The following is a 26,294-nucleotide window of genomic DNA, read 5'->3' on the forward strand; positions in this document are numbered from 1 at the left end:
TGAATCTTAAAATTACAAGGGAAGCCCCAACAAGTCTTCCGATGAAAGAAAGTCTATCTCTAGCTCTCCGTAGCTCCACGCTAATTCACACCTCTGGACCGCCTCAGAACCTTCCATAACCTTTCAATAAATCTGGAATACTCTTCAAAACGAATTGTTGCAGATCGATATGTTTCAATGTCCAAGGGTAGTCCTGACAACCATTGAAACATTCCCCTCCAAGTTCCAGAACATACCCCCAAACTCCTATTCAGACATAGCCTGTAGCTCCACAACTCCATGACTCCATATCCCCACCAATGCTAACCCTTAGAGATCACCTAGCTCCACGAGCGTTTGAAAAACTTCTTGTATCTCTTCATCCACACCTTTTCCGACCTTGCATTAGCCGTACGTGCCACCTTCAATTGCTGATTTGTATTCTCGAGGACAGTGTTTTGAGTATCTATGATGTCATTCGCTGCTTGCACAGCTTCCTGTAGGCTTTCAATAAGGGCTTGTGATTGTGCGAGTTGTTTTTTGGTTTCGATGAATTCCTTCTGCCAATCTGGAGCGATGACTTTGTATTTTGCTGGCGGAGTCTGTCAGTATATTGGTAGATGAACAAATAGCACAGTTTCTCACATTTGGGACCTTTCTTTGGTATGTAATCGGATCCTTCAACACTCTTCTTCGCGATCAGAGGCAGGCATTCCATTACTTCACCTTTATAAATCTCCTGGATTCTAGGTTGTGAAAGCCATTTGCGAAGATTCGCTTCTTTTTGTCGATTCATAGAATAGAAAGTAAATCCATTCTCGTCTTTGGATTCTTTCCAAATTCCGCTCTATTGTTATAAGAATCATATCAGTCCCGCGAGGATTGGCCTAACTTACCTCGATCATTGTCTCCCCGAAGAGTTCCGCAGTGTAATTTTTGCCGCCGAATAGGTCGATCACCCATTCTTTTCTCTCTTCTTCCCCTAATAGTAAGAGCTGTCGCATAATATTGATGTGTATCCAGCGGCCGTGAGACTTAGCTACATCTGATGTAGCAGGACAATTTTCGAGGATTAATACCAGCAGTTCAATGCTTGCTTCATAGATAACAGGAACTGCTTCACGAATAAAATCGAGAAGATCTTGTACCATGCCATCTGGAATAATGCTGGGAGGCATCGCGTACAATATGAGAGTGCGGGGTTGGATAGTAGTGGAGTGGTCTGCTTGATCCTCTGTACGGTCTTTGCTTTGTATTGCGACCAGAGATATTGCAGAAGATTGGCAAGAGATTGGAAAGAGAATACACAGAGATATTTCGTAACAGTTTGTGCGATGAATGATACACTTGTCTTGAAAACGAGTTCTCCCGTGAAGTTTTGAGATTTGTTTGTTTACAGAGACTCGGAAACTACCGAGCTCTTCATCAGATGAGAGTGAAGATATCCATAGCCTCATTATAGTATTCACTATGAAAGCTTTGGACGTCTATCAAAAAATGCTAAGAAGCCATAGTATCCCATCTAAATAACAAGATCATTTCCCCCGCGAATGGATATGGCAAGGATATAGAGATATTCTACAATTATTGGCGCGGTTAGAATTTTGTGGATGCATTGGAGATTCAACACCTGAGAGGACAAGTGAAAGGGCAGATAGAATGAAAAAAACTTCATGTCTGCAACTGATTAGGTGATTGAGGTAGAAACCGTCTTCGAAACTGCACTGACAACGAGGAGTCTTCGCCCCAGAAGCGTCAACAACACAATCCTCCCTTGAAGCCAGAAATCACGACGGCATACTCGGGGCTGAGCCGGGCTTCCCCAAGTTGAAGGGCTGTATATATCCATCCATCACCGTTCGAGACAGTGTTTCAGCAATACGATCAATCGACGAGCGAGATAGAGTTGGGGCTGTTTCACTCAGAGAAGCTTGAAGTCGAGCTTAGAGGTTCGCACCAACATCACCAACATCACCGTCGCACAGACTTCGGCTCTAGTGAACCCCGGAAAAGATAGCCTCGCAACTCTTTTCGCAGCGGCAATTGCCAATCGCAATTTCCCTTTAGTTATATTTTTTTCAATATTCCAAGAGAAGTTACTCCCCAAATCATCAGATATGATATTTAAAAGCTGATATCCTTCTGGTGTGCCCCCCAATATCACCACATCCAACATTCTCACCACCGCAATCACACAAACATGCCTACCTACCTCCTCCATGGCTTCCGTTGGAAAAGAGAGAATATCCGTATTTATGTGATTCTAAATGATATCGAAGATGCAGCTCCAGAATGGTTAATGGCGCCTCTGACCTCGAATGCCCTCCTCAATTCCTTTTACAAACAATTCGATTTTCTTCCACCAAGCAGTCCGGCTCCTATTGATATTGCACCTACTCCCAGTCCCCCCACAGAATGCACAACTCCCCAGCCGAAATCTCCTAAAACCCTAACGAAGAAGAACAAAAACTCCATGATGTCTTTAAAGTCGTCACCTCACAAGAAGAAGTCCAGCTCAACATTGAGAAAGGGCAATTCAAACGGACAGAACAATGCTAGTAATTCGGGGTCGGAAACTTTACATAGTAGATCAGCATCTGGAGCTACAAATGCGATCCCGAGAGAACAGCCACACAATGGACTAGAAAAGCCATTGCGGTTTAATGATTGGAGTGCGATTAAATTGGTCGAACAATACGATCCAGGGGATTTGAAAACGACCAGTCAGCCGTGGGCCTATGTGTCAGATTACATGGTTGAAATTGGGCTGGGTGTTGATATATGCGAAGAGATGGAGAAGTATAAAGCCAATGTTGCAGAAGCAGAAGCAGAAGCAGAACCTGTGCCTCCTAATTGCGAAGAATTGGGAACGAGTCCAGAAGAAATTAGCAAGAGGAACGAAAAAGCAGGATGGCTTGATAGATTGAGGCAAAACTTGGAGGCAGAGGCAGTGTGCAATTGGTATGTGGTTGTCTGTGGGGATGAGGAAAGATGGGCTCCGGATATTGATTTGTCAGATGAAATGCAGAGTGGTGACGAGACTGAAGTAGACGATTCGCCAGTAAAATTGTCCAGGAGGAAAAAGTTCAGGGATTGGCTTAACAAGCAGATATCTCACCCAAATGGTATACCAGATGGACATGGTCCTTCGAATGGTGTTCCGCAGCATATGGCGGGCACGAATATAAAGTAGTAATGGCAACCAACAAGTCAGATCGGCAGTAATTGTAATATATATTGACCTGTATAAAACCCAATTGTACAACTTGTATCACTTAATGTACTCCGTCCTGAACACCGTCGCTAAATCCCATGTGCAAACAATATATCTTCACTTTCTCGATGATCCAAATCCAACGATCCCCATACTAGCCATCATGTCGTCTTCGTCATGTTCGCCCTCCACCCTGACATCTTCCCCATATTCCTTCTTGACCGCGATTTCCTTATCCTTTGCCTCCTTCTTTCTCTCGGCCAATTCTCTCCTCTTCTGCTTCCTTTCCTCTCTTTCCTTTTCATCCTCAATTCTTCTTCCTTCCAATCTCTCCCCCAAAGTAACAACCTCCTCATGTTTCTCCCTCTCTAGCCTCTCCCAAATCTCATCAATCCTCCTCCTCACATCCTCCGCACTCGCTCTCTGAACCTCTCCCGTCTGTCCTATTGCCCGCAAATGCTGCATACTATTCTCATGTTCCACCCATTGCAAACTATCCTTAAAAGTCAAGTCACAAGCCTGACAGTAGAATCCTGCACCCTTTCCTCTCTTGCCCGTCGCCGCCCCCGCGGGCATCAGTATAGTTTTCCCTACATTGGCAGATACATCGAGACGGTTTGCGCGCGCAGATGTAAGGGTTTCGTCGCCAGTAAGAGGCGCGTAGTATTTTTTACCGGCAAGCTTGGCCTCATATCGTAAACGCCCTTCTTCTTTTTCTTTTGCTTCTTGTTCGCGCGCTTTAGCTACGTTAGCTTCGCGGTCGTATTTCTTGCGGAAATCGGTGTCCGAGGCATTAGTTTCGTAGGCGCCTTTTTTAGAGGACATTGCTTCGAATTTGGGTTGCTGTTGATGGCGAGAGGTGTGAGGTGATCTCTGATTTTATGTAGAGCTCTCAATTCTTCTTCGGAAGTATGGACTGTATGTCACTGATCGAATTGTTGGCGCAAATGATTTTCTATGCAAGGTTGAGGAAGGCTGCGATTGTGCCTTTCTCAAGGTCCGGGCGGTGAATGCTGGATGTATGATCAAACATGCGGGGCAAATTAATTTTCTTGAACTCTTGTTCGAACCCCTCACTGAATTGTTCCCGCAGTACAAAAGACAAGAAAGATGCTTTACCTCATTGGCCTTGGTCTCTCTGACGAGACGGATATTACTGTCAAAGGACTTGAGGCTGTCAAGAAATGCGCTCGCGTTTACCTTGAAGCCTACACCAGTATTTTGCTGGTGGATAAATCAGTTCTTGTAAGTCTTTTTCTGAACCCGGGGAAGTAAGGCGCTGACTGATGTAGACATAGGAAAGCTACTATGGACGAGAAGTGATTATTGCAGACAGAGATATGGTAGAGAGTGCTAGTGACGATATCTTGGAAGATGCGCAAAATGTGGATGTTGCATTTTTGGTTGTGGGAGATCCATTTGGGTTCGTTCTACATGATGGTCCCTCATTTTTTGAAGGTTTTGTGTTGACACAAATTTAGTGCTACCACTCATACTGATCTTGTCCTTCGGGCCCGTTCCTTGAACATTCCAATCTCTACTATTCCTAATGCCTCCATTATGTCCGCGATTGGTGCTACCGGTCTCCAACTTTACAATTTTGGCCAAACTGTCTCAATGGTTTTCTTCACTGAGAACTGGAAGCCTGCCTCATTCTACGATCGTATTCGAGAGAACAGGAATATCGGTTTACACACATTGGTATTGTTGGACATCAAGGTCAAGGAGCAAACCATGGAGAATATGGCGAGAGGAAGAAAGATATACGAGCCACCGAGATACATGACTGTAGGACAGTGCGCGTCGCAAATGTTGGAGATTGAGGAGATGAAGACAGAGAACGGAGAGGGAGGGGTTTACAATGAGGAGAGTCTCTGCGTGGGTGCTGCTCGAGTAGGTTGCAAGGATGAGAAATTTGTAAGTGGGACATTAAAACAATTGTGTGACGCCGATGAGCAATTGGGAGGTCCCTTGCACAGTTTGGTGTTGCTCGGAAGGAGGACGCATGAGTTAGAGCACGATTATGTGAGGGAGTTTGCGGTGGACAAGGGAGTCTGGGATACAATTTGGAAGAGAGATTATGAAGGAAAGGTATAAATGTACATCTTCCAGAGCTACATGAGAGAAGCAAAGAAGACTGAGCATTAACGCAAGTGATGCGATCTTCGTGAATAAGAACATTACTTTTAGTCACCTCAAGTCGCTCCAGCGGATCGAGATGAGAAGAACGTAGTACGAATTGCTTCGGACACGTCAATATCGGTGAAATGAGCTGATCGCGACACACCCCAAGAGCAATCTATTTTGCACAGGAGTTGAAATATTCCCAAGGATGGAATTCAATCCTGGTCCTTATTTTATCCAAAGGCCCATTAAAAGAAATCCTTGCACCAATCCGTCTCGGCTCATCACCCATCCATTTTCATGCCGTCTCTTCTCCTTTTTCTAAATCCTTAATCTTAAAAACGAGTTTGTCGTTCTGTTCCTCCAAGGCAGCCAAGCGCTCCTCAGATGTAGCCAGGCGCTTCATCATCGTCCCTTTGGACTTTTTTAGATCCTCGATGAAGGTGGCGTCGTTAAAAGTGCTACTGTGACTGGCACGCAATTCATACTTTTCGACAAGACCAGCCAGATTGGAAAGTTTTGTCGTGAGTGTGTTAACTCTTTCTTGCAATGCAACAACTCGATCAGTGTCTGGCTGAGATTGGAAGGCCTTAACATTTTGAGGCCCTTTGCCTGAGTAGTTTACTTTGTCGAGGATATTTTGCTGAAGAATGCCCGTCACCACTTCTTTGACTCCTTTGATTTCATCCCCTAATCTACCAACTCGATCGGTTTCTGATGAAGTTGATATCCATCTCTCGATTCGATTGACCACTTCCGCTAGTTCCCTCACTAGGTTCAGGCAGGCAGATGATTTCTGTTCGCTTGCCTTCACATCTTCTTCTAGCTTCTTGGCTACTCGAAGTGCAGATTCTGAGGAATGCCACGCCTTGCTTATTCTCTGTTCGGTGAGCTCCTTATGCTGTGCGCTTTGGTAAGATTCTTCAACATGCTTTTCCAAGGCTGTAACTCGATTGTCAAGGGGCCCAAGACCATACGATATCTTCTTTTGTACTTCGTCTACGAGTAAATTGTGTTGGGTTGATTGTCGGACATGTATGCCAATGATTGAGTCTTCTAATATCTTCTCAAACTCTTGATGCTGCGTCAACATCTCATCGAATCTATCAAGATTAGGGTGTGGAATGTCTGCAGATGACTGGGTAAGGGGAGGGGCTACTAATAACCGCTTTTTTGATCGCAGTTGTTCATCCTCTGAAGACGGGGTAGATTCAGAGTTTTCTGACGGCGTAAGTACTGAATATTTCCGATTCGAAGTCTGTTTTTGTCGCTGCAATCTTTGGGGTCTCATTGTTGCAGTCAACGCGGACGAAGAATTCAAGGCTGATTCTCGTGCCCTAACTTCTTTGGTTAATTGCCTCTTGAAACCTTTCATCTCTAATTTTCGTAGCCGTTTATCGACGCACGTTGAATGCAAAACGCCACTTGCGTGACTTCCAATATTTCCTCCCCCTTTCAAGAGACTGAGTGACTTGTTGCATTCTTGACATTTTAGAAACAGGTTCTGAGTGTTGTACTCAAAAGTAATTGTGTATGGTAGGTCATCGGGATACTGTTTCTCTAGAAGTTCGACTTTGGTTTTTACGGCCCGAAATTTTGGAGAAGAGATCTGAAGCTATCAGTTTTGTGCTTGCACAATCCACGGGGAAACTCTACATACAACTGCTTCTATACAAGATTCGTCGATGACAACATTTGAGGGTGATTCGTTGCCTCTAGAAGCCTTTCTCTTTCTTATTGTACCCTGTTGCGGAGTAAAGGTTCGCAGGGAGCTTACTAAAATCGTGTTTTTTGAACGGAGGCTTGAACCATCACCATCGTAGTCATCATCATAATCATCATTCTCAAAATCTGAATAGTGCTCCCATGGGTGTGGGCTTCCAAGACCAGTACTCTTTTCGGTTGTGGTTGTGGTAGTGTTTGGCCTCGATGGCCCTGCTTCTATCTACTGTTAGTTAAACATCCAACTGAATATGCTACATAAGTGCATTGAATCACCAGATGAGTATCTGTCATTATTGTTTGTGAAACGAGATGAAGGCTCACGCTGGCTAGAGCTGGAAGGTTGTTCCATCTTGCTGGTTAACAGAAGAAAATGCGGAAGGTTCATCAAACGATATCAGAAAAACAGAGCACAAAAGGGTGGGCCTATTTCAAGTTTGAAAGCGAGTAAAATTGGGGAACACACCTCGGAAAGGAGTGCGATTGCCTCAGCGCAAGTGCAAGTGCAAGCTACAGGCAAATTCTTGGTACTGCCTTTAGCAGACCGAATTGGTTTAGACGCATCAGAATCTTTCAGTTATGAAAAGGCACATGCGAACACCCGTGTAACTTGCTCCTTTGAATCATAGTTGATGTCGGCTTCCGCGTGAACATGGATCTACACTGCGACCGCATTCTGAGGCAAGCAAACAAACAAAAGCAAACGCGCAGTATTGCCGCAATCATTTCAAACAAAACTATGGGGCTCAAACTTCATGGCAATTATAGATTGTGCGTGAAAGAATTTCCATACATCAACCGCATATCTCGTGTGTCTAGGTCGGCACATGAGGGAACGTTGACTTGAGTCCTGGCATCCAAAAATTTCTGAAAGTTTTCGAATAGCTTCTGTAGCTTTAATACCGAAGTCAGTCTCCATGCGTGATTACTGTACATTTGAAACGAGTTGAATTTGTCAGCCATGATTGTACTTAGAAATGAGTGTTGTGTGACTCTTGGCTTGACTGTTCTTCCAAGTAGTCGCGAGTTAGTAAAGAAAGACGGACACACTAATTACGCACACTCCATAACCTCTTCCCAAAATTACTCTATAGCGGGCTGCTACAACTTCTTTAGTTCTCTCTGCAAACTCTCATTTCTTCGTTCCAATTCCAAGATTTTAGAAACCTATCTCTCGCTCTTCTACTCCAATGCTGCCAGCCGTATCATCATCATATCATCAGACTGTCTCTCAGTGCTCTCTAAATCTGCTAGACGGAGCATTATCGGTCTGATAGACTGTACAAGGTCATCAATCTGATGTTCTCTAGAACTGTTTTCCCTTATTATCTCAGCCCTCGCTGCTTGAACAGCCATATCTGATAGATCTGCAGCACATTTTGTAATCATGTTATTGGAGTCTGTTCGAATGTGGGACATTTTCTCTTTGATGAGCTCTGTATGCTCTTTCAATTGTTGTAACCGGCGATTGTCTAGAGCCATAGCTACTGAGTCGAGCTTATTTTCATAACTCTGGACTTCTTTTTTCAATTGGGTGACTTGATCGGATGTGGACTGAAACTTTGACATATGCTCCCGGATAGACTCTCTAGACACTTTGGTTTCTTCCACTAGACGCGTCATGTTCATTGTATTCTTCTCCAAGTTCTTAATTTGCCCCATGAAAGTTTGAGATTCGAGCGCTTGTCTTCCAAGGAACTCAGTGCGTAAATTATTTTGTTGCAACCGGTGTTCTGCTGACTCACAAGCCATTTCATCTAACCACTTTTGAAAGCCTTGAGTACATGTTTCCAAACTGTCAAGTTCATCTTTGAGGGACCTAGAATTAGAAACATTCTCTTCCAACTGAATGATCCGGTTAATATAGGGTCGAAATTCGACTGCTTGCTTTTCAAGAAGCTTGGAGTATTGTTTGCAACGTTGCAACTGAGGCTCCACAGCTAGACTAGCCATACCTGCCAGTTTTGTTTGGAACTACTTGAGACTACCCTCCAAATTTGCAACTCGATGAATGGCGGCTTGCGAAGTGCAGGATATCTTTGTTTCCAGCCCTTCTATTAACGAGGCGCGTTGATTTAAGTGCCTCTCGTCGGATTCTTTAACCATCTCTTTTAGTCTATTGTGATTTTCTGCAGTATAACTAACAAGTCGATCTACAATGGCCTCAAAAGTGTTAGCGGGAAATGGATCTTCTAATGTTTTGGTAAGTCTTTCAATAGACTTCTCTACTTTCACGATCCGGTCTAAAGAAATGTGAGAGGAATTTTGCTTCTCGATAATCTCAGAAACCTTTTTGTTGGCGTCATGTTGAATTTCGGATATTTTTTGTTCGAGATACGCAATCTGCACTTGAAAGGTTTGCAGTTCATTCATGGTGTGTAACTGTAGCAAGTAATCGGATTTTCTGCTGTCCTCCAAGTTCTTCAATTCCTTCATCAGGTGGTCAATCCTTCGATTTTGTCCTTTCAGGCTATTTTCTATCACTTCGGACAAATTCATGGTGGTTTCCTTTTGTCCTTTCAGACCACTTTCCATTCTCGATGAAAGACTGTCAACGAGTTCCTTCTGCTCATTCAGCTTGCTCGTCACACCTGGAAAGAGGTCAGTCAGATTATTGATAAATTTCTTCTGATCCTCCAGTTTGCATTCCGCATCTGACAGGAGCTTGGTTAAATTATTGATGAATTCTTTTTGTTCCCCAATGGCACGCTCTAAGTTCTCCAAACTGATATTGTCTTCGCGAAAAAAGGCATCCTTTTGTGCTTTCAATTCCCTGAGTTGCCCGTTGCTTACTTCGAGTTGATGTTTCTGATTCTCCGAAATTCGCTCTAGAGTATCTAGCCTTTTTCCATAAAAGTTTCTCAGCCCAATTAAGTCTGCATTCACAAGCAACGTCTGATCTCTTTGTTTCTTTATTTTCTGATCGTCGAGGCCTGTCCACGGAAGTTTTCAAGCATGTAATATTAGTTTGAAGATCACTTGTATCGGTTTTAGCGAGAAAAGCGGGTGCTAATTTTCGGCGTTTTGATTTTCTTGGCTCAGGTTCAGAATGCTCGGAAGCTTCGGCACGTTCATCTTCGGCAGACGAAGACTCCCGTGGCTTTTCGTTTTGGACTTTCTTAAAGGGTCCTGGCTTGGATGGATTATGCATAGCCTTCCTTCGTGCTCTGACTCTGGAGGTTGATATCTCTTCCAGATTGTTCCCGTGCAGCCTTTTTTCGACGTTGAAACCATGCAGTTTGCTGTTCGCATGGTTCATAATACCACCAAGTGCAGAGCCCCCAATTAGCAATCTGCATCTAAATTCTTGGCATATGGCCCCTAGAGATTCACCTTCGTATGTGATGATATAAGGCAAATCGCTTGGAAAGCTCTTCCCGAGCTCGTCAAATTTAGCCTTCGCTTTGTCGTATGATGGAGCCTTGAAAGGTCAGAACCATTATTGCATAACCGAAGTAAATAGTAATCAAAGAAAATACACGTTACATACACTTTCTACTAAACAAGATCCATCTATTATAACCTTTGATGATCTACCGATTTCTTGCGGTTCATTGTTCTTCCTTGACGAAACTGGTACGGGATTCGCTAACGAGCTCAAAATGGATGAACTATGTTCCACCTCGCGAAGTTCATCGTTATGCTTCACTTCTCCTAAGATGTGTAAGACAGTCACTCAATTAATAGAGGTAACATAAGCCGAAGAAAAAATTACCCAGCAGTTCAATTGTGTTTTGCGATAAAGATCGGGGAGAAACTCTGGGGGCGGCCCAATGAGGTGTCTCCAACGCCATTTTCCGAGGACTATGAATTATTCGTGGTATAGAAACAAGGTACGAGTAGAAGATAAATGCAATAGATTGATCCCTTGATTTGTGCTTATATTAAAGAAGTAGATGTAAAGAAGGGTATGAGCGCGTGAGAAAAAAGCACGAGAACAACCAAGTAAACAATCAAGCAAACACTGAATATTGTTAGAAGGTATGGTTCCTATGGTGATAAAGCAGGGGAGCTACTCCCAATTAGGATTAGTCAGAGAGCTCTATTATATTATAGCTCTCCTTCCAGTAGCTATTTATTAGTTGATTGATCTAATCACTCTCAATGCCATCAATGCCTAGCCTACGCATCCCGCCGTATCCCTGTAGAGAGTAAAAGCAAATATCAATATTACCCCGCAATCTATTTTATTTCGCGTTTCAAAAACCGTGGATGATTATATGTCCTGTATGCACAGAACTACCTCATTGGTTTTGTGTTGCATGACTTTCAATCAAATTAATCATCGACAACTCTGATTCTGCTCTGAACAGTGGAGAAGGGAAAATGTATAGCGGGAAAATACTTTGTAGAGATATATCTCACTGGACTAACTTTAAGACAAACAGCAATTCAAAAAAGTGGCTTGAAGCTACCCCTACCTCAACGGAGTAACATTAAGCAAGAACGATTTTGCTCAGTTCCGTTAAGTCTGATCTTTCTATTCGTTCGCCAGTACTAGCCCTAGCTAATCTATTGCAAGTTCCTCAATTCAATTTGTAACCTCTCGTTTCTTTCTTCTGATTCCACGATTTTGGAAACACGCATCTCATTCTTCTCTTCAAAAGCTGCTAAACGCATCATCATTATCTTAGTAGACTGTACAAGACTACCGATCTGAAAATTGTTGAAACCACTTCGTTTGTTTGTCACGTCAGGGTTGTCTATCAGGTTAGTTACACCTCTTAACTGTTTGGCGAATTCCTTGGCAACTTTCTCCATTTTTGCAATTCGGTCCAGAACACTTTGTTCGTTCGGAGGCTCAGCCTCTTTTTCGTATTGTTGTAATCGGCGCTTTTCGATTTGCTAATTTGTATGAATCATCTCTCTCTCGCTTGTTCAACAAGCATCGCCGACGCTGTGCTATATTCGTCAACGAGGGAATGAATGAGCTAGTTTCTCTAATTTCTCAACTTTCCATCTCTTGGCTGTGGGGATCTTGATGTGGTCCTGATGCAATTGTAACTAATGTTCCATATCCGCGATGACTGAACTCTGGCGGTCCTTCAGTTTCTGTTTCCCGTTGAACTGGATTTCTTTGTCCACAAAGCAAATACTACTAGGCCAAGGAATCATAGAGCTTCGAATTTAAATTTTCAATTTGATGCTTTTGTGCCTTCAAGCTTGCATTGATGAAAGAGTCTTGGTGATCAAGCCTCGTGTCCACAATTTTAACCCCAATCCTTTTGCAACCTGTCCATTTTCTCAGTTAAATCCTCGAATCTATATTTTTGCCTCGTCGTTAGCCATTGAAGTTCGTGCATCTGCACCTCCATCATCCGATTCATAATGTCTATAGAAGGCACGCAAATCTCTGCCATAGAGTTACTTAGTATCGGTATTGGGCCTTCGGATTGAAGACTATTCAAATCGAGAGCCCATGAATGTTTCTGTATCCTTCTTGGACCCATAAGTTGGTGGGGAAGACGCAAGTTCACCCGATAAGTTTGCATCAGATGGAATAAGTGCTATTCGCTGGCGTTTCTTTGACGGACAGTCATCATCCATATCTTTTCATCATTTAGTATGCTGATTGGTCTGCTGATGAAGCCTATCCCTTGTTTGTGATACGACTGGTGTCATTGCAGCTCCTGCCGGTTCTCTTTCTCTCAATCATCTGAAATCTCAAGTCCTCTTTGCCTGGTAAATCACGTGGTTCTTGTTCCGTCTAAACCTTTATACTCTAATCTTCTATCGACCCTCTTTCCGTGCAGCATACTTTTTGCATGTCGATAAACGGTTCCGACTTTTGATTTGCTCTTCAAACATTGACCAAAACACTCATTACAACTTACATAAAATGATTCGTTCTTGTAAGAGAGCGTGTAAAGCAAGTCGTCTAGAAAATGTTTTCTAAAATTTTCCAGTTCAGCATGTATTTTTTGCCATGGTGGAAGGCCAAAACGTCAAGCATTCGGTTGTCTCAAAATGGGATCAGGGTCATAATATCCATTCAAGATATGTAGCAATTACACACCCGGATGCAGGGTCCTAGTTGAGTTACAGTAAAGACTGGTCAAGGATAACGCCTGATTTTGCCAATTCATCTAAATTGATAACATCTTCTCCTCCATTCGAATGTGCGAGAGACGAAGGCCGCTTGACTTGTTCAACTAATGAGCGCTCGAGCTTGTCCTCCATTGTGTTTGTGCTCGTTGGACTAGTGTTGGAGTCACGTCAGTTATAACACCTACAAGGAATCACGGAATCTAGTTCTGAAGTGACAGTGAAGTTTGAACACAATACAAACAGCAATTTACCTGTATATAAATTTGAATTTGAGATGACCAACGAGTCTCACCAAATGCCACACCGTGTGAAGGCAAATGCTGGACACGGAAATGGTGATTTTACCCTGCAATAATCTATATTTAGGACCCTCCGTTCTCATTTGCAGAGCTCAAATCAATCTAGCATCGCAACAGACACAGTAAAGTATTGGATCATGAAATAATGGGAATGTGATCAGGTGTGCAATAATTCTACATATTACATATAGCTTAATGCTTCAAGTAATTCAACCGCTCCCACTCCCATTCCCACTAATCGGATTCAATTATCACCATTGATTTGATCTCTAAGGCGAGAAGCTCGTTTTTGTACTTCGTCTTCAGCGCCCAAATCACTCTCTTCTAAGACCTGCAAACGTTTTCTGAGTTCGTCAAGCTCAATGGTATGCTCGTCAGCAACAGCTTTTACTGCAATACTACCATCCTTAAGAAATTTGAAATTTCCATTAAGGAGTGTAACACCATTCTTGTAGCCTTTCTTAATTTTTGACACTTGATGGTTGGCGATGTTAATAGACTCACAAAGAGAGTCTAACAACCCAGAATGTCGCTTATTTTTGTCAACCAAGTGTTCAAGTACTTCCTGCTGAGTGGTGGCAATTTTTCGTTGCTTGTGGAGTTTCCTTGAAAGCTTGGCTATTGTTTTACCTTGAGAATCTCGTTCGGCTTCTAATTCCTTAACACGAGCCTTTACTGCTTTAACTTTTGCACTCTTTGTAGCTTCTCTGTCTGCACCGTCGTGGCCATCTGGTGGCTGGTCTTTTCCCAATTGAGGTTGTGTATGGTTGCTAGGTGTACCATAATTGGTGGCCTGTGTGTTACCGTCTGGAGCGTCTGTAAGATGGGTGGCTAAAGTTGAGCGTGGAGTGTTCTCATGAGATTGAGCCTAGACCCAATTTTTATTAGTGTTTATCTTATTAGCGATGAACGCAGTGACCAAAAAACCTACCAAGCGAATTCGTTTATTGCTAGAGTGCGAGGATTCTGATTCTATATATGTTCGCTTGTTTACCATAATAGATCTAACACAGTCTAATTGACATCGCCAGAAGATTTCTCGGGATAACTCGGAGTCGCGGATTGTTTGGCAACAGCAGATTTCGTGGCAAGTGTATCGTTGATATTCTTCTCGTTTGCGAAAATTCCGTTTCGAGACTTTGGCGCTTGATTCTCATCAAGCCACCATGTCCATCGCGAGCTCATTGGGTCCTTTCCTCTAATTTTCTCTAGTCTTTCCTTCCTTACTTGAACATATCTGGTGGTGATAGTTGTCTCACTATTGCGAGTCACTCTGCTCTCAACTCTATCGGCATGAGCAGCACCCTCGATATGGGATCTTATATGGTAGATGCAGCTTCCACCTTGCGAAATCTTATAAAGCTTGGCTGGACAATCTTGACATTCGAACCAAAGCTCGTTGTTCTTGGACACAACCTTGATCTTGTCGTTTGGGTACTTTGAATTTAAATCGCGAAGCATCGAGGTTATTCCATAGATACCTAATCTTTGACCCGAATTATCCTCATCTTTTTTTCGTGAGGATTGTAGTGACGAGAATGGCTGAGAGTTCGAAGGAACAGCATTGTCTTCGGGATGAACAATGGGGAGGTTTGTGCGATCGCAACTGTCGAGTGATTTATTTTCAATAATGCTCGAGGTCGATGCATCGCCTATAGTGGCTTGAGTAAATCTGTAGTCTTTATGGAACTTTCGACTGTGATCTTTGGTCAAGTTAATTGCCTGATGAATCTATATCGAATTAGAACTGATTCAAACGAAGATAGTACAATGAACCAACTAATTTATCTGTTTCCAAGTCATTTCCTGAGAAATTAGCATGGCTACGGTTCAATCTGTGGATGGCACCCACCACTTCTAACTGAAGCTACACATCGTTTCGTCAATTTAGCAACTTCGCTGCCCAAAGTCGACTGCGGAGGGCGCAGATATTTGTATCGATGTTTAGCGCACGTTTCAATTGCTCGATATTTATTGATATTGCATTCAGGATGAATGGTAAACAAAGGTGAATTCTCGCGTTCTGTTCTACCGTCTATGCCTTTCCAGCATATTTCCCGATTGCCAGATGGAAGGAGAACCTTGACCTAGCAGGTATTTCTTAGCAATCTTCCACTAAAACAAGCCTAAACAAAATCCTTTTACCTCAATCATTTGTTCGATGATCGGCAGCAAGTCCTTAGCGCAGACTCCGTAGTGTATGATGATAAAGTTGTCGATGATGTCCTTCCGTGATTGAGGTTCTGGGCCATTCAAAGCTTGAGATCGAACAATGTGGAAAACACATTTCATCAGCGATGTGGTTCTATCTTCTTTGACAGAGGCATTCATTGCGTCTAAGAGGCAGTAGATAGAATCAAAATAAGGGGCTTGTAAACCAAGGTCAAACAATTCTTTCTTCAATACAAGACTTATCAGATTACCCGCGGGGTCAGGTTCCTAAAGTCATGGCAGGAAATCTGGTAAATTGTTTCATAAGGTTATTATTAGTCTTGAAAATTTGTTATTTTAGCGTGATTTTACCTCTCGCGTGCTTATTGATAACGCGTAGACGTGAACTTATGTGACGGGATAATTCACTGTGTCGAAGTCAATCTCGCCTGTTCATACATTTTTGTGGTTAGACAATAATAATGGTTCAACCCAAGCAGGTGCCTTTCTTCTGTGAAGTCATCATTCTGAGAACCTGTCATTTTATGGAAGGAATTGATTTGAATGAATTTTCATCCGCAAGGGCAGGGAAACACACAGTCATGGGCCGCTTTTGAACTGTTTCACAACCCAACTGTTTGATGTACCGATCTGACAGTCACCCAGTACACCTTGTGCACCTCAATATCTTCTGTAGACTCCTCGACTGCCATCAAAGGACTGTCAAGTCCTTTGAAATTCTTTGTCTGAAGTGGATTGCCCCAAAAGATAGCCTTAATCAGCTCCCAAACAGGTTGTGGTCGGTCTAATAACCTGCCGATGCCCCCTTTGCGTGGTGAGAGAGATTCGGATCTCCAACAGTATTTTTTTAAAGCACTCAATTCTGACTACTAGTATATAAGAAGATAGAGACGCTGCTTCAACGCCCTCTTGATTTATTATTTGCTGGCTGAGTGCTGGGAAGACCCAGAAATGCAAGATCCAATTTTCTGTGCCGTTGTGCCTGGATCGATACCACAATGTCTTGAATATTCGATGATACTATTGAGTTACTGCTATAAGCCGCGCCTTCTCATTTGTATACCTTCACTTCTCAATGTAACAGTGTGTTGGAAGCTAGATCAGTTTGCTCATGAGGTGTCACATGACCATCGCTTTTTCTCAAGAACAATATTCATCAACCTTCTGAAATTCCCCAGCACATCAGCTCCGTGAAATAGAGAAGAAGTTAAAAGTCTCTATAAAACCTTCGGAAATCAACAACAGCACAGGCATCTCTTTTATCGAGTTATCGAGACCTCTTTCCCCACAATCCTCACCCTAAAGCCTGTTCACCCCACTTTCATCAAGACCTCCACTACGGCGCTTATCGAAACGAACACAAGGCTTCTCGAACATTTGATGATCTGCATGATCCTACACTCTTTGTATTCTTAGATACAACATCTCTAAATTTAACTTCGATAAGATTCGCTTGCATAAAAATCTTACAAGGAGAAGCCGATAAGCTTAAGCGAGAGTAAGATGGAAGGAACGTTCACTGAAGAGAAAGCGAGGTGAACACGGTATTTTTAGAGCCCCAATTTACGATGTGCAACAAATGATGGGAGTTGACATTGGTGTGGCTTAAGAGTTCTGGCCTGGACAGACGAATTGGTAGATGGGTGGTAAATAGAGTGGGGTGATGAGGGGATGAAGAGAAATAGGTGGCTTGAATTTGTTGCTGAAAGTATACTCAGTGATTTCAATCATTGTTCCAAAGATTCTCGAAGACATCCCAATAAATCTATGTTTGCGACAGATGCTCGTGAGCTTCTCAAAAAAATATATGAACCTGACAAGCGAATCTCCCAATTCTATCTATCGGAGCAATATGTCATGCTATTGAGCAACGACTAATACGGGACAACAGTATGGGATGTTACAGAATCATAGGCACAGATAATTGGAAATCACAGCCACTCTCAAAAACGATATTAATAGTATCTCAAATTCAGACATGCAACAAAAGTAATTAACAAAACAATTCTGGTAGTGTATATTACTCTCACCTGTCAATACTTAATGGTATGAATCCTGATAGACACCAAGAAGCTAAAAGTAGAAGCGCTAAAAAACTACATAGTACGCAGTACAAAAATAAAACATGACGTTAATCAAGGCAGAATTAATGCGGGGGCCCTATGGCCCAAGAAACCACCGATGGACCACAAGGCTGACATGTTTATTACCTCCTATTAATATCTCTACCAGAGTTCAATGCAGATATTCCTTCAAAGATCAGGCTGAAGATTGGTACTGCCTGTAAGTAATTGTTTTAGGGTAGGCTTCTGCATGTAAATCAACAGTCAAGCTAATTTTCATCAACCTCAACCGCGCGTCAAAAGCTAATAAGTATTTCCATAGCATGGCTGTAGAATAACGAACACCCAGTCCAAAACACTACATTCTCCAAAAAAATCTTGAGGAAGATACATTATGTCTTTTTTGTTGCACATCTCAATTCATCTCTAAAAATAGGACGGCTTTGGGAAAATAAATACTGGGCGACACCAGTTCCGATCTGAACTCTGCCTTTCGATTCTGAGATTCGTAACATTTCTTCAATCACAGGAATGAAGCTTCATTTCACATTCTTTGAACTCTTCAAATAACTCTCTTTCTTCTGCCAAGATGAACTGAGAAAAAGTAAAGCCTAAAATCCAAGTTTCTCCTATCCAACACCTAAATTTACCATCGAGCTACACACTAACAGTATATGTTACCTTAAAATCACAGAAGGCCAACTGATATATTTTCAGTTTTAGTAGCGTCAGTCTCTTCTCCATATCCAAAATCTGTCTCCAGGTTACTCCTCAGCTCAATATCTTGCACAAAAAAAGATGCGAGTAATCCAAAGACAGCAAATGCTAATCTAACCTCCCACACTAGCTTCAAGCTGACCACGAATAGTTTCACAACTTGCATTTGCAATTTCTCTGACAAAGAAGTGATAAATGCTTTCGAAGCATGCTCATAAGCACCTCCAGCTCTGAAGACCATCTTCAAATTCTCATAATCAATGGTGTAAATCATACTGGAAGGTATGGCAACACCACAAACAAATTCCAAGATTTGAACAAATCCCCACGTTGCTGTCGCGGTTGCGACGTCAGATTCTGGGAGAGGTGCTTGTATTGCAGGTAATGTAGCTGTAAACAAAATTCCTGCACCGGCCGCAAAAACTATTTGTAGTATGACTCAAACGGCGGTAGAAGAATTCTGATCCAGAATGCTGAAGCATCTAATGGCAATAGTAGCAAGTACGAACCCCACGATTTGATTGAGCCTGTAGTGTCCAACTTTAGCAATTCAAAATGCGCCTAAAATGCCAAAGGGAACCATTGGTATTGCTGCTGCAAGAGTATGAATCCCCGACTTTTGCGGAGAATCTTCCAAAACGGCTTGGAAATAAACAGGAAGAAAGTAGCTGGCCCAGTACAAGAGTATTCCATGAAGAAACGTGAGCAAAAAGGCTAAAGAAGATGTTCTGTGAGAGAATAGTCGTAAGGGTGTTGTGGGTTGCTTGCAGAATGGCGAGTTTTCAAAGATCATATAGAAGGGTAGAGCTATAAAACCCAACAAGAGTGGCACCAATCTCTGTCAAGACTCCCATGGTCTCTCTACGCTGGTACCAGATAACGCAATCAGAATCGAGCTGATTGCTCCGATCAACAAGGTGTTACCAAGGTAATCGATCTTTCTTAAGTTTGATATGGTTGGGCCAGAACGGACGTAGGAAACTCGAAAAAAGAAGATCAATGAAAGTAAGGCCAGTCCACCGATGGGCAAATTCAGCCAGAAAATCCATCTCCATCCAATATGTTCGACCATTGAGCCTCCGACTCTGGCAGAGAGGATGCATTAGCATTTTAATGACGAAATTATCAATTCGGTCGGAGCAATTTTTGGGAACGAATAAAGATAATGTTATCACTCACATAGGCCCAATGAAAGTGCCAATAGCGAACGCTCCGTAGATCAATCCAGTATATTTTTGTCGCTCTCTCAAAGAAACTAAATCACAAACTACCATCGCTGGTAATATACTTAAGCCGCCTCCCCCAAGCCCTTGAACTGCGCGCCCACTAATCATAGTACTAGCATGACCTGCACCGGTGCAGATCCCGCTGCCCAAGAGAAAAAATCATATTGCTATTACAGTTGCACTTTTTCGCCCAAAAGTATCAGCAAATTGCCCGTAAAATGGCTGTATCGCAGTAAAAGTAACAGTGTAAGTATTGATAATCCAAACGTAACTTGATGATGAATTCAAATTGGCTGCGATCGTAGGTAAAGCGGTTGATAATATTGTGGAATCGAGTGCACACAATACGGATGCAAGACACAAGCCGGGGAAAATGGCCCAAAATTGCCAGCCGTGTCGTCTGGTGGGGATCGATTCGGGGTGAGTATCAAAATTCCCTTGTTCAGGAGATGAAGGTGATTCTTCGTTCATGTTAAATTGTCACACACACCCAAACGTTTTAGCTTTATGACATTTCATTGAATCATAGGGAATCCGTTGTTTATTATAGGTACTGGAATTAAATAAGTCCTAGGATGAATTTGATCAAGTAGAAATTGGACACAACAGTAGCTCTGCAGTCAGTCTGGGGCGAAGTAAGACAAACATTTATAACAATTTTACCCGATTCACCAACACCCTAAAAATTAAGGCGGAAGTGTGTTCTCGGTAAACAGGGAGGGCCTCTAGCTATCGTGCTTACTAATGTGAGCCAATATGGTATACTAGGCATTTCACAAGCTTTCTGAACACTTCCATATAATTTTCGGCATCGCCACTTCTACAAGACAAAAAAAGAAGTACTTTTACAGCCAAACTTTCTTCTGATTTCGATTTCTGTCCAACAATACGTACGATATCCATCAAGATACGCAGCCCATCCCGTGTCTCTTTTTCTACGCCGCATAGAATCTCACGCCACCTTTCAGCAGATTCAAAATTCGGATTTCCTTGGCGGGATACATTTTCTGTTATGAAAATTATGTTCATGTTTCAATAGTCGTATGAAATTGTGCATTGATGCAAAATCTGTGCTTAATGATTAAGGAGCTGTTAATCATTCAGGTTATACAACTCGGCTGCAGAGTGACATGTTACTTATACTCGATATGACACATACGGAGTATTGCTGACTAAAAATAAACCAACACACGGAAGAATGGCTTCAGATGTAATCAATGATAAATTTCTATTTGCCGTGTAAATACACTGATTTATCCTGAAGCTAATTATACAAATAAACGGACCGACCATATCAAATCATAAAATTACCATCCTCCCACCCAGAGAAGACCCAGTCTCCTGGAAATTTGAAGTTGACATTTGGGTCTTGCATCTAGGAATCATTAGTACCTATTCATCATATCAAATACAAGAAAAAGCTTACCATTGCGTCCCAGCCGACACCGTTGAGACCGGAATCCACTGATAGATTACAATTTGCTACTGCACTTGTCTGCGTTTCTTGGTCTTTGTATTTATCCATCATTAACTGTAAGCAATGGTTTACACTCTTCCGAGCTTCGGTTATGATTGCCTCATTAGGACAAGCACCCTTCTGGAGAGCTTCAACTTGACCGCATATGCAGGATATGAACACATGCCCTTTAATATTAGTGTCGCCTCTCATTATTCGTTCAGAAGACCAATCACGTCCAATCTTAAGTACGCGTAGAATTTCTACTTGTTGAGGTGGTGGTGGGTTGATTGATAAAGACAGTGGAGGATCCTCTTCAAGTTGTTGGTTTAGTTCAAGGCCAAGGCCTATGTGTGCATGTATGTAGCTCCCCTTTATGACACCGGATGAAATCCAGGTAAACAGGGTCCAATCGTCAGGCTGGGATACGTTTGATTGCCCCGGAATTGATACTGCTGGTGCAAGAAGAGATAAAGAGGTTTCGAGGCAGACTTTTCGAGAAAAGTAATAGGTTGGGTTGACCTTGGCTTTAATTGCGTAAGGCCTGTGCAATGCTAAAAGGAAATGAGTTGAGTAAAAGTCATGAAGCTTGATTTGAAAAGGGTTTGGCTTTTGTTCAGAATTAGATCTAAGGAATGACTGAAGTAATGCAGAGCTAGAGCGACTAGCTGCTGAGAGCCTGAGAGTTGTAGTCGTTAGTGTATTATAAACTTTCAATTACTTAACTAGTATACCGTTGCATACAGCGAAGCATATTTCGAATCATAAATTCCTAAGAGGGAGTACTTACGTAGATCCTAGACGCAACGTATCTTCGTATGAAGTTTCATTTCTGAAGCTGTTGACGGCCTTTGCTATTTCGAGCCTCGTACAGAAGGTCCTCATGAGGGATATTTGAATTGAAGTTCGAGTAAATGTCGTTACGGGTTTTGACACTGGTACTTTTTTGGTTGTTTCACTGATTTCCGAATCATCGATATTCGCTGGTAGCTGCGTGTCGTAATCTTGTGTATTGATTAAAGGTGACATTCCAAGATCTTGACTTGATTGTAAAGAGAGTTCCAAGACTGTTGCCCAAAGTCGTCTTCGCATTTCTGCGTGATATGCGCCCATCTTGGGAAAGTGTACCGGGTCACGATGGAGACCCAAGGACATAGCCAAATGAAAGACAGAACCAGAAGATATCCATGTGAGATCGCCTCCAACGGATTTCACTTGACGAGCTACAAGAAGCAGACAATGAATTTGCAGACCTACAATGTTAAGACGGTGCTTTTCGAATGGTGCTGATACCCAAGCTTGAGCCGCAGCAATCCAATATTCAGCTTGTGGATGTAAAGAACTGGCCTGTATAGGATCTTCGTAAAAGGTTGTTCCGATGGCCATCACCAGTAGCAACTTTATGACGAAAGCCATATCTGCTGCCTCAGGATCCTTCCAATAAGATGCATATTCCTCTTCAAATGTTGGAATATGTAATATTCGATAGACGGATTCAAAAGTTCGAAAATATGCGTTGACGAGACGATCGGATATCTCCTTCTCCGGGACATAACCACGGTATTCACTTGGTACTAACGATTTCGCACTTCTAAATTCCTTTGCCTTTTTACCCAATGCCTTGCATTTGTTCAATAAATCAAAAACTTCCCCTCCCTTACTTAATGGCCCAAGTTCTTTGAGTTTGTTCAGATGGTTAGACTTTAAACATATTAGCAATTGATAACTTGATTTGAGATGATTGAGGTAGAATGTCAGTTTTGCGCGAACGCAAATGCCATGGTTCAAAGCGGAGCGAGTGAGAAAAGATGATCGACATAAGCAAGAAGTGATTCTGGGGCATTGAGATGTCATGGAAGGAGCCGAGAAAAATTATAACATGTTAACCTACTTGATCAATTGAGTTCACCCAATGACTTTGCCCGAAGAATCTTGTTTTGGAAAGACTTCCCCTTAAGCTAGGGCCTCTGACGTATGGAGCGTTAACTAGACTTGGGCCAGCATCCATAGCATCATTCTCAGATATTATCTGTTCCAACTTATGTACTCTGTCTAGAAGAGCTTGTACAGTTGGGTCCGAAGGGGTTTGACGTGGTGCAGTGGTCTGTCCACGAAGTGGAAGTGGCCCTTCATCGATAGTGGTTCTTTCAGCCCAGAAGCTTGTAGAATTCGGTAAAATACCCCTGATTGCATTATCTGTCCCGCCATTGCTGTTTGGTGATGCATGGGTGGTACTTCCAGGGCTGTGGCCTACGGCTGAAGATGTAACAGGGTATTGGCCATTCTCATTAACCCGGGATCTTTTGGACTGTGGAGCTGGATCGGAGCTATATTGGCATTCTGATGTCTTTGATGAGATACATTGGCCACATGGCATGTTTCGATCGCATTTTATCTTCCGACGTCGACATTGAATACAGGACAGGGCCGGCCTGCGACGTTTCCGGGGTTGAGGAGGAGGCAGAGGAGGATCCCCTTCCATCCTTGATGTTTGTAATACGATAGAATTGATGTCCATTGTAAAGAAAAGAACTGAGTTGGATGCTTTTGACGGAAGTAATTAATTCCGACGGTGTATTGAGACGGCCAATTCGTAGATTAGACCGGTGGAATTGGTTGGTATGTAGAGCAAGCAAACAGTGCAGACGCAGATCATGTCCGCAAGAAGGGCAGGAATGTCGAGATTATACGGATATATGACGGTGTATTAGTTGGATCGAAGACAAAATAACGAAAAGACCGAGATGACATTATAAGGGAAAAAAGAGTCGTGCTCATGCGATACAATAAACGGAGATAAGAGGATCGTTTATAAACATTTCGGACATTGTGGAGTCACCCGAAAACGCCGGATGATGGAAAGTAAGAGCTAACACCAAAACGGCAACAGCGAGAATTGGTAAGAAAACTCGTGGCGGATGCTGTCGAGAGCTCACTTTGAACTTCCACAACTTTACCGGTATATACCAGCCACTCGGAACCAATCAGACTATTTCATGCTCGTCTGAAGCTCGCTCTTTCCGGATTTAAGAATTCTCCGTGATGATTTCTCACCCTTTCATCAATGGAGAGGACGGGGGAGAGGGAGGATCGGCGTCGACGTCGATTATGCCCATACTCTTGCCGCCATATTACAATCAATGGTAAAAAGCAAAGATAAACCAAAGATGGGGAACTGGACACGATCAAGATATATATATATATATATATATATATATTGCCATCAACAACCTCGAGCTCACAATCAACAACTTGCAATTGTTAATAAATATTGATCTTCGTAGTTCTGTCAAAATTGAACGCAACAACACCAAGAAGCTATCAACATCCGCGCCATCCCTGCTTACAAAACAATCAACGCGAACGCGTCTTCCCGTCCACAATGGAATCCACCAAGACCCATAAGGTTAAGGATGGCCCCACAAACATTGGCATAGCCGTCGATTCCGACGTTGTCATCGAGAGATCAGTGGAGGAAGCGGAAACCAAGAACGAAAGATTGGAAGCGGTTCAAAGCGAAAGCGAAAAGCAAAATGCGTTTATTATGGATTTTCCCGACGGGGGAGCAAGGGCTTGGTCTGTAGCAGCTGGAGCAGCTGGAGTTTTATTCTGTACATTTGGATATATAAATGCTTTCGGTGGGTCTATCGGAACCTCACAACTCCCGTTTGATTTCTCAAGATTGTTCAACCATCGTCCCTCCTTTACAGATAACGCCCTTTTTGAAAATTGGCCACAACTAACCATTTACTCAGGCGTTTACCAAGAATACTACCAAACCCATCAACTCTCCCATCGAACCCCTTCCGATATATCATGGATTGGATCTCTCCAGGTATTCTTTCTCTTTAGCGGAAGTGCCGTTGGTGGCCCACTCTTCGATCGTTATGGGGGAAGAACAATATGGCCTGCTGCACTTCTATACGTCTTTAGCGTCATGATGACCAGTCTCTGCAAGGAATACTATCAATTCATGCTCGCACAAGGTATTCTCGGTGGAGTAGCTACTGGTATGACAATGGCGCCTGGAATGACAGCTGTTGGCCAATACTTCAATAAAAAGAGAGGCGCGGCAATGGGCATCACAGTCGCCGGGTCTTCAGTGGGAGGAGTTATATTTCCAATTGCCTTAGCAAAAATGTTTGCGAACCCAAAATTGGGATTTGGATGGAGTGTCCGAATTATCGGATTCATTATGCTTGCAGTCCTTGGAATTTCCTGTACGACTATCCGAGCGCGACTGCCCCCTCGGAAAAAATCATTCTTCCTTCCAGCGGCATTCAAGGAGCTTCCTTATATCACTTTACTTTTCTCAGCTTTCTTGATGATTCTCGGTGTATTTATTCCTATCTTCTACCTTCCATCATATGCCGTTCAGTATGGGATGAGCACGGAGTTGGCTTCATACCTTGTTTCGATACTGAATGGTGCTTCATTCTTTGGTCGTGTTATTCCTGGTATTTTGGCGGATAAAATTGGTCGACTGAATATGTTATGTGCGGTCGGCGTTTCCACTGGAATATTAGTATTTTGCTGGCAAAGTATCACGTCTAATGCTGGTATCATCGTTTTTGCGGCCATCTACGGATTTTGTTCGGGAGCAATCGTGTCACTAGTGACTTTATGTCTTGCAATGGTCCCTAAGAATCCTCAAAACATCGGAACCTATATGGGAATGGGTATGTTCGTTACCGCATTTGCAGCTTTGATAGGTCCACCTATCAATGGTGCACTTGTCGAACGTTACCATTCTTTTCATCAAGTTGCGGACTTCAGTGGTGTTGTGGTGTTGGTTGGTGGATTATCTGTTCTCGTGATCAAAGTTGTGGAAGGTGGAATACTGAAGAAGGTTTAATTCGTGGATCCATGGGGCCAGAAACGAACAGTGCTATTTTGCTTTCGCGGGACGGGACGGGACGAAGAATGAAAATGCAAATGGGTTATTGTTTACAGCCATAGACATTTCCCACTTTATTTATCACTACATCGATTGATTTATCTGCGGCGCAACAGATACCCAAGAACGGTTGCTATTGTGTTGCATGGAAGCACGCTAATGTGATTTTGGACTACACTTCACGGGTTCTCTCCTTATTTTTCTACCAATCTTTATTATAGAATAGTCTTCTTAATCATGTGATAGACATATTTACTATTTATCTACATGAAAATTTAGTACTTTTATTGCGTGATTAAATAAGAAAGTAGTAAAGCCCAGTTTAAAAGGATAGAGCGATTATAAGGAAGACACATCCCATAACTTAACAAGCAAAA

The 26,294-nt window shown here is 42.6% G+C and overlaps 10 protein-coding genes across 12 annotated transcripts; 3 read left to right on the forward strand and 7 right to left on the reverse strand.

The window, feature by feature from the left end:
* Positions 1–1,434, reverse strand: BCIN_11g05260 (hypothetical protein). The gene is made up of 3 exons (XM_001545097.2): positions 876–1,434; positions 625–826; positions 1–571 (listed from the first exon to the last, which is right to left on the reverse strand). Exons 1-3 carry the CDS (start codon positions 1,155–1,157, stop codon positions 321–323), a joined length of 735 nt encoding a protein of 244 aa, XP_001545147.1. The 5' UTR covers positions 1,158–1,434; the 3' UTR covers positions 1–320.
* Positions 1,435–1,918: 484 nt separating this feature from the next.
* On the forward strand, positions 1,919–3,187 carry BCIN_11g05270 (hypothetical protein). The gene has a single exon (XM_024696059.1). It carries the CDS (start codon positions 2,180–2,182, stop codon positions 3,170–3,172), a length of 993 nt encoding a protein of 330 aa, XP_024551862.1. The 5' UTR covers positions 1,919–2,179; the 3' UTR covers positions 3,173–3,187.
* An 18-nt stretch (positions 3,188–3,205) lies between these two features.
* BCIN_11g05280 (hypothetical protein) lies at positions 3,206–4,120 on the reverse strand. Its single transcript, XM_001546291.2, has one exon. It carries the CDS (start codon positions 4,016–4,018, stop codon positions 3,311–3,313), a length of 708 nt encoding a protein of 235 aa, XP_001546341.1. The 5' UTR covers positions 4,019–4,120; the 3' UTR covers positions 3,206–3,310.
* Positions 4,121–4,259: 139 nt separating this feature from the next.
* Positions 4,260–5,386, forward strand: Bcdph5. 2 transcript variants are annotated; one of them, XM_024696061.1, is made up of 3 exons: positions 4,260–4,438; positions 4,486–4,616; positions 4,675–5,386. In XM_024696061.1, the coding sequence occupies exons 1-2, from the start codon at positions 4,304–4,306 to the stop codon at positions 4,489–4,491; spliced, it is 141 nt and encodes a 46-aa protein (XP_024551863.1). In that variant the 5' UTR covers positions 4,260–4,303; the 3' UTR covers positions 4,492–4,616; positions 4,675–5,386. The 2 variants fall into 2 exon arrangements, with proteins under 2 accessions (XP_024551863.1, XP_024551864.1); XM_024696060.1 differs by having other exon boundaries at positions 4,492–4,616.
* Positions 5,387–5,509: 123 nt separating this feature from the next.
* On the reverse strand, positions 5,510–7,466 carry BCIN_11g05300 (hypothetical protein). Its single transcript, XM_001546293.2, has 3 exons — positions 7,316–7,466; positions 6,978–7,258; positions 5,510–6,926 (listed from the first exon to the last, which is right to left on the reverse strand). Exons 1-3 carry the CDS (start codon positions 7,389–7,391, stop codon positions 5,616–5,618), a joined length of 1,668 nt encoding a protein of 555 aa, XP_001546343.1. The 5' UTR covers positions 7,392–7,466; the 3' UTR covers positions 5,510–5,615.
* A 491-nt stretch (positions 7,467–7,957) lies between these two features.
* On the reverse strand, positions 7,958–10,955 carry BCIN_11g05310 (hypothetical protein). The gene is made up of 5 exons (XM_024696062.1): positions 10,755–10,955; positions 10,530–10,693; positions 9,833–10,460; positions 9,185–9,630; positions 7,958–8,884 (listed from the first exon to the last, which is right to left on the reverse strand). Exons 1-5 carry the CDS (start codon positions 10,831–10,833, stop codon positions 8,222–8,224), a joined length of 1,980 nt encoding a protein of 659 aa, XP_024551865.1. The 5' UTR covers positions 10,834–10,955; the 3' UTR covers positions 7,958–8,221.
* A 2,660-nt stretch (positions 10,956–13,615) lies between these two features.
* Positions 13,616–15,784, reverse strand: BCIN_11g05320 (hypothetical protein). The gene is made up of 5 exons (XM_024696063.1): positions 15,532–15,784; positions 15,239–15,473; positions 15,167–15,192; positions 14,318–15,117; positions 13,616–14,254 (listed from the first exon to the last, which is right to left on the reverse strand). Exons 1-4 carry the CDS (start codon positions 15,715–15,717, stop codon positions 14,401–14,403), a joined length of 1,164 nt encoding a protein of 387 aa, XP_024551866.1. The 5' UTR covers positions 15,718–15,784; the 3' UTR covers positions 13,616–14,254; positions 14,318–14,400.
* A 3,395-nt stretch (positions 15,785–19,179) lies between these two features.
* Positions 19,180–19,612, reverse strand: BCIN_11g05330 (hypothetical protein; the record flags this gene model as incomplete). Its single annotated transcript, XM_001546301.1, has 2 exons — positions 19,180–19,423; positions 19,518–19,612. The coding sequence occupies 2 exons, from the start codon at positions 19,610–19,612 to the stop codon at positions 19,180–19,182; spliced, it is 339 nt and encodes a 112-aa protein (XP_001546351.1).
* Positions 19,613–20,773: 1,161 nt separating this feature from the next.
* BCIN_11g05340 (hypothetical protein) lies at positions 20,774–23,931 on the reverse strand. The gene is made up of 4 exons (XM_024696064.1): positions 22,912–23,931; positions 21,811–22,721; positions 20,991–21,699; positions 20,774–20,939 (listed from the first exon to the last, which is right to left on the reverse strand). Exons 1-4 carry the CDS (start codon positions 23,536–23,538, stop codon positions 20,859–20,861), a joined length of 2,328 nt encoding a protein of 775 aa, XP_024551867.1. The 5' UTR covers positions 23,539–23,931; the 3' UTR covers positions 20,774–20,858.
* Positions 23,932–23,959: 28 nt separating this feature from the next.
* On the forward strand, positions 23,960–26,165 carry BcmctA. Of its 2 annotated transcripts, XM_001546303.2 has the most exons (2): positions 23,960–24,658; positions 24,776–26,165. In XM_001546303.2, the coding sequence occupies exons 1-2, from the start codon at positions 24,403–24,405 to the stop codon at positions 25,873–25,875; spliced, it is 1,356 nt and encodes a 451-aa protein (XP_001546353.1). In that variant the 5' UTR covers positions 23,960–24,402; the 3' UTR covers positions 25,876–26,165. The 2 variants fall into 2 exon arrangements, with proteins under 2 accessions (XP_001546353.1, XP_024551868.1); XM_024696065.1 differs by having other exon boundaries at positions 23,960–26,165.
* Positions 26,166–26,294: the final 129 nt, after the last annotated feature.

Source organism: Botrytis cinerea, chromosome 11 (assembly GCF_000143535.2).
Source record: "Botrytis cinerea B05.10 chromosome 11, complete sequence".
Taxonomy (NCBI): Eukaryota; Fungi; Ascomycota; class Leotiomycetes; order Helotiales; family Sclerotiniaceae; genus Botrytis; species Botrytis cinerea.

What these genes read in the sequence shown, in the direction of transcription:
- Bcdph5 (XM_024696060.1), top strand. Translation starts at nt 4,304, where the DNA reads ATGCTTTACCTCATTGGCCTTGGTCTCTCTGACGAGACGGATATTACT. An exon ending in TGGTGGATAAATCAGTTCTT is followed by an intron (nt 4,439 to 4,491) that starts GTAAGTCTTTTT and finishes ATGTAGACATAG; the next exon opens with GAAAGCTACTATGGACGAGA. An exon ending in GTTGTGGGAGATCCATTTGG is followed by an intron (nt 4,617 to 4,674) that starts GTTCGTTCTACA and finishes ACACAAATTTAG; the next exon opens with TGCTACCACTCATACTGATC.
- BCIN_11g05300 (XM_001546293.2), bottom strand. Translation starts at nt 7,391, where the DNA reads ATGGAACAACCTTCCAGCTCTAGCCAGCGTGAGCCTTCATCTCGTTTC. An exon ending in TAATGACAGATACTCATCTG is followed by an intron (nt 7,259 to 7,315) that starts GTGATTCAATGC and finishes AACAGTAGATAG; the next exon opens with AAGCAGGGCCATCGAGGCCA. An exon ending in AATCTTGTATAGAAGCAGTT is followed by an intron (nt 6,927 to 6,977) that starts GTATGTAGAGTT and finishes TGATAGCTTCAG; the next exon opens with ATCTCTTCTCCAAAATTTCG.
- BCIN_11g05320 (XM_024696063.1), bottom strand. Translation starts at nt 15,717, where the DNA reads ATGAATGCCTCTGTCAAAGAAGATAGAACCACATCGCTGATGAAATGT. An exon ending in TCATCGAACAAATGATTGAG is followed by an intron (nt 15,474 to 15,531) that starts GTAAAAGGATTT and finishes AATACCTGCTAG; the next exon opens with GTCAAGGTTCTCCTTCCATC. An exon ending in ACTTGGAAACAGATAAATTA is followed by an intron (nt 15,118 to 15,166) that starts GTTGGTTCATTG and finishes AATTCGATATAG; the next exon opens with ATTCATCAGGCAATTAACTT.
- BCIN_11g05280 (XM_001546291.2), bottom strand. Translation starts at nt 4,018, where the DNA reads ATGTCCTCTAAAAAAGGCGCCTACGAAACTAATGCCTCGGACACCGAT.
- BCIN_11g05310 (XM_024696062.1), bottom strand. Translation starts at nt 10,833, where the DNA reads ATGGCGTTGGAGACACCTCATTGGGCCGCCCCCAGAGTTTCTCCCCGA. An exon ending in AAACACAATTGAACTGCTGG is followed by an intron (nt 10,694 to 10,754) that starts GTAATTTTTTCT and finishes TACACATCTTAG; the next exon opens with GAGAAGTGAAGCATAACGAT. An exon ending in AGGCCATTGTAGATCGACTT is followed by an intron (nt 8,885 to 9,184) that starts GTTAGTTATACT and finishes CGGATCATTCAG; the next exon opens with TTGGAAGAGAATGTTTCTAA.
- BCIN_11g05340 (XM_024696064.1), bottom strand. Translation starts at nt 23,538, where the DNA reads ATGGACATCAATTCTATCGTATTACAAACATCAAGGATGGAAGGGGAT. An exon ending in GGGTGAACTCAATTGATCAA is followed by an intron (nt 22,722 to 22,911) that starts GTAGGTTAACAT and finishes ATATGTTTAAAG; the next exon opens with TCTAACCATCTGAACAAACT. An exon ending in GTGTCGGCTGGGACGCAATG is followed by an intron (nt 20,940 to 20,990) that starts GTAAGCTTTTTC and finishes AATGATTCCTAG; the next exon opens with ATGCAAGACCCAAATGTCAA.
- BcmctA (XM_024696065.1), top strand. Translation starts at nt 24,403, where the DNA reads ATGGAATCCACCAAGACCCATAAGGTTAAGGATGGCCCCACAAACATT.
- BCIN_11g05260 (XM_001545097.2), bottom strand. Translation starts at nt 1,157, where the DNA reads ATGCCTCCCAGCATTATTCCAGATGGCATGGTACAAGATCTTCTCGAT. An exon ending in TCGGGGAGACAATGATCGAG is followed by an intron (nt 827 to 875) that starts GTAAGTTAGGCC and finishes TTATAACAATAG; the next exon opens with AGCGGAATTTGGAAAGAATC. An exon ending in ACCAAAGAAAGGTCCCAAAT is followed by an intron (nt 572 to 624) that starts GTGAGAAACTGT and finishes AGACTCCGCCAG; the next exon opens with CAAAATACAAAGTCATCGCT.
- BCIN_11g05270 (XM_024696059.1), top strand. Translation starts at nt 2,180, where the DNA reads ATGCCTACCTACCTCCTCCATGGCTTCCGTTGGAAAAGAGAGAATATC.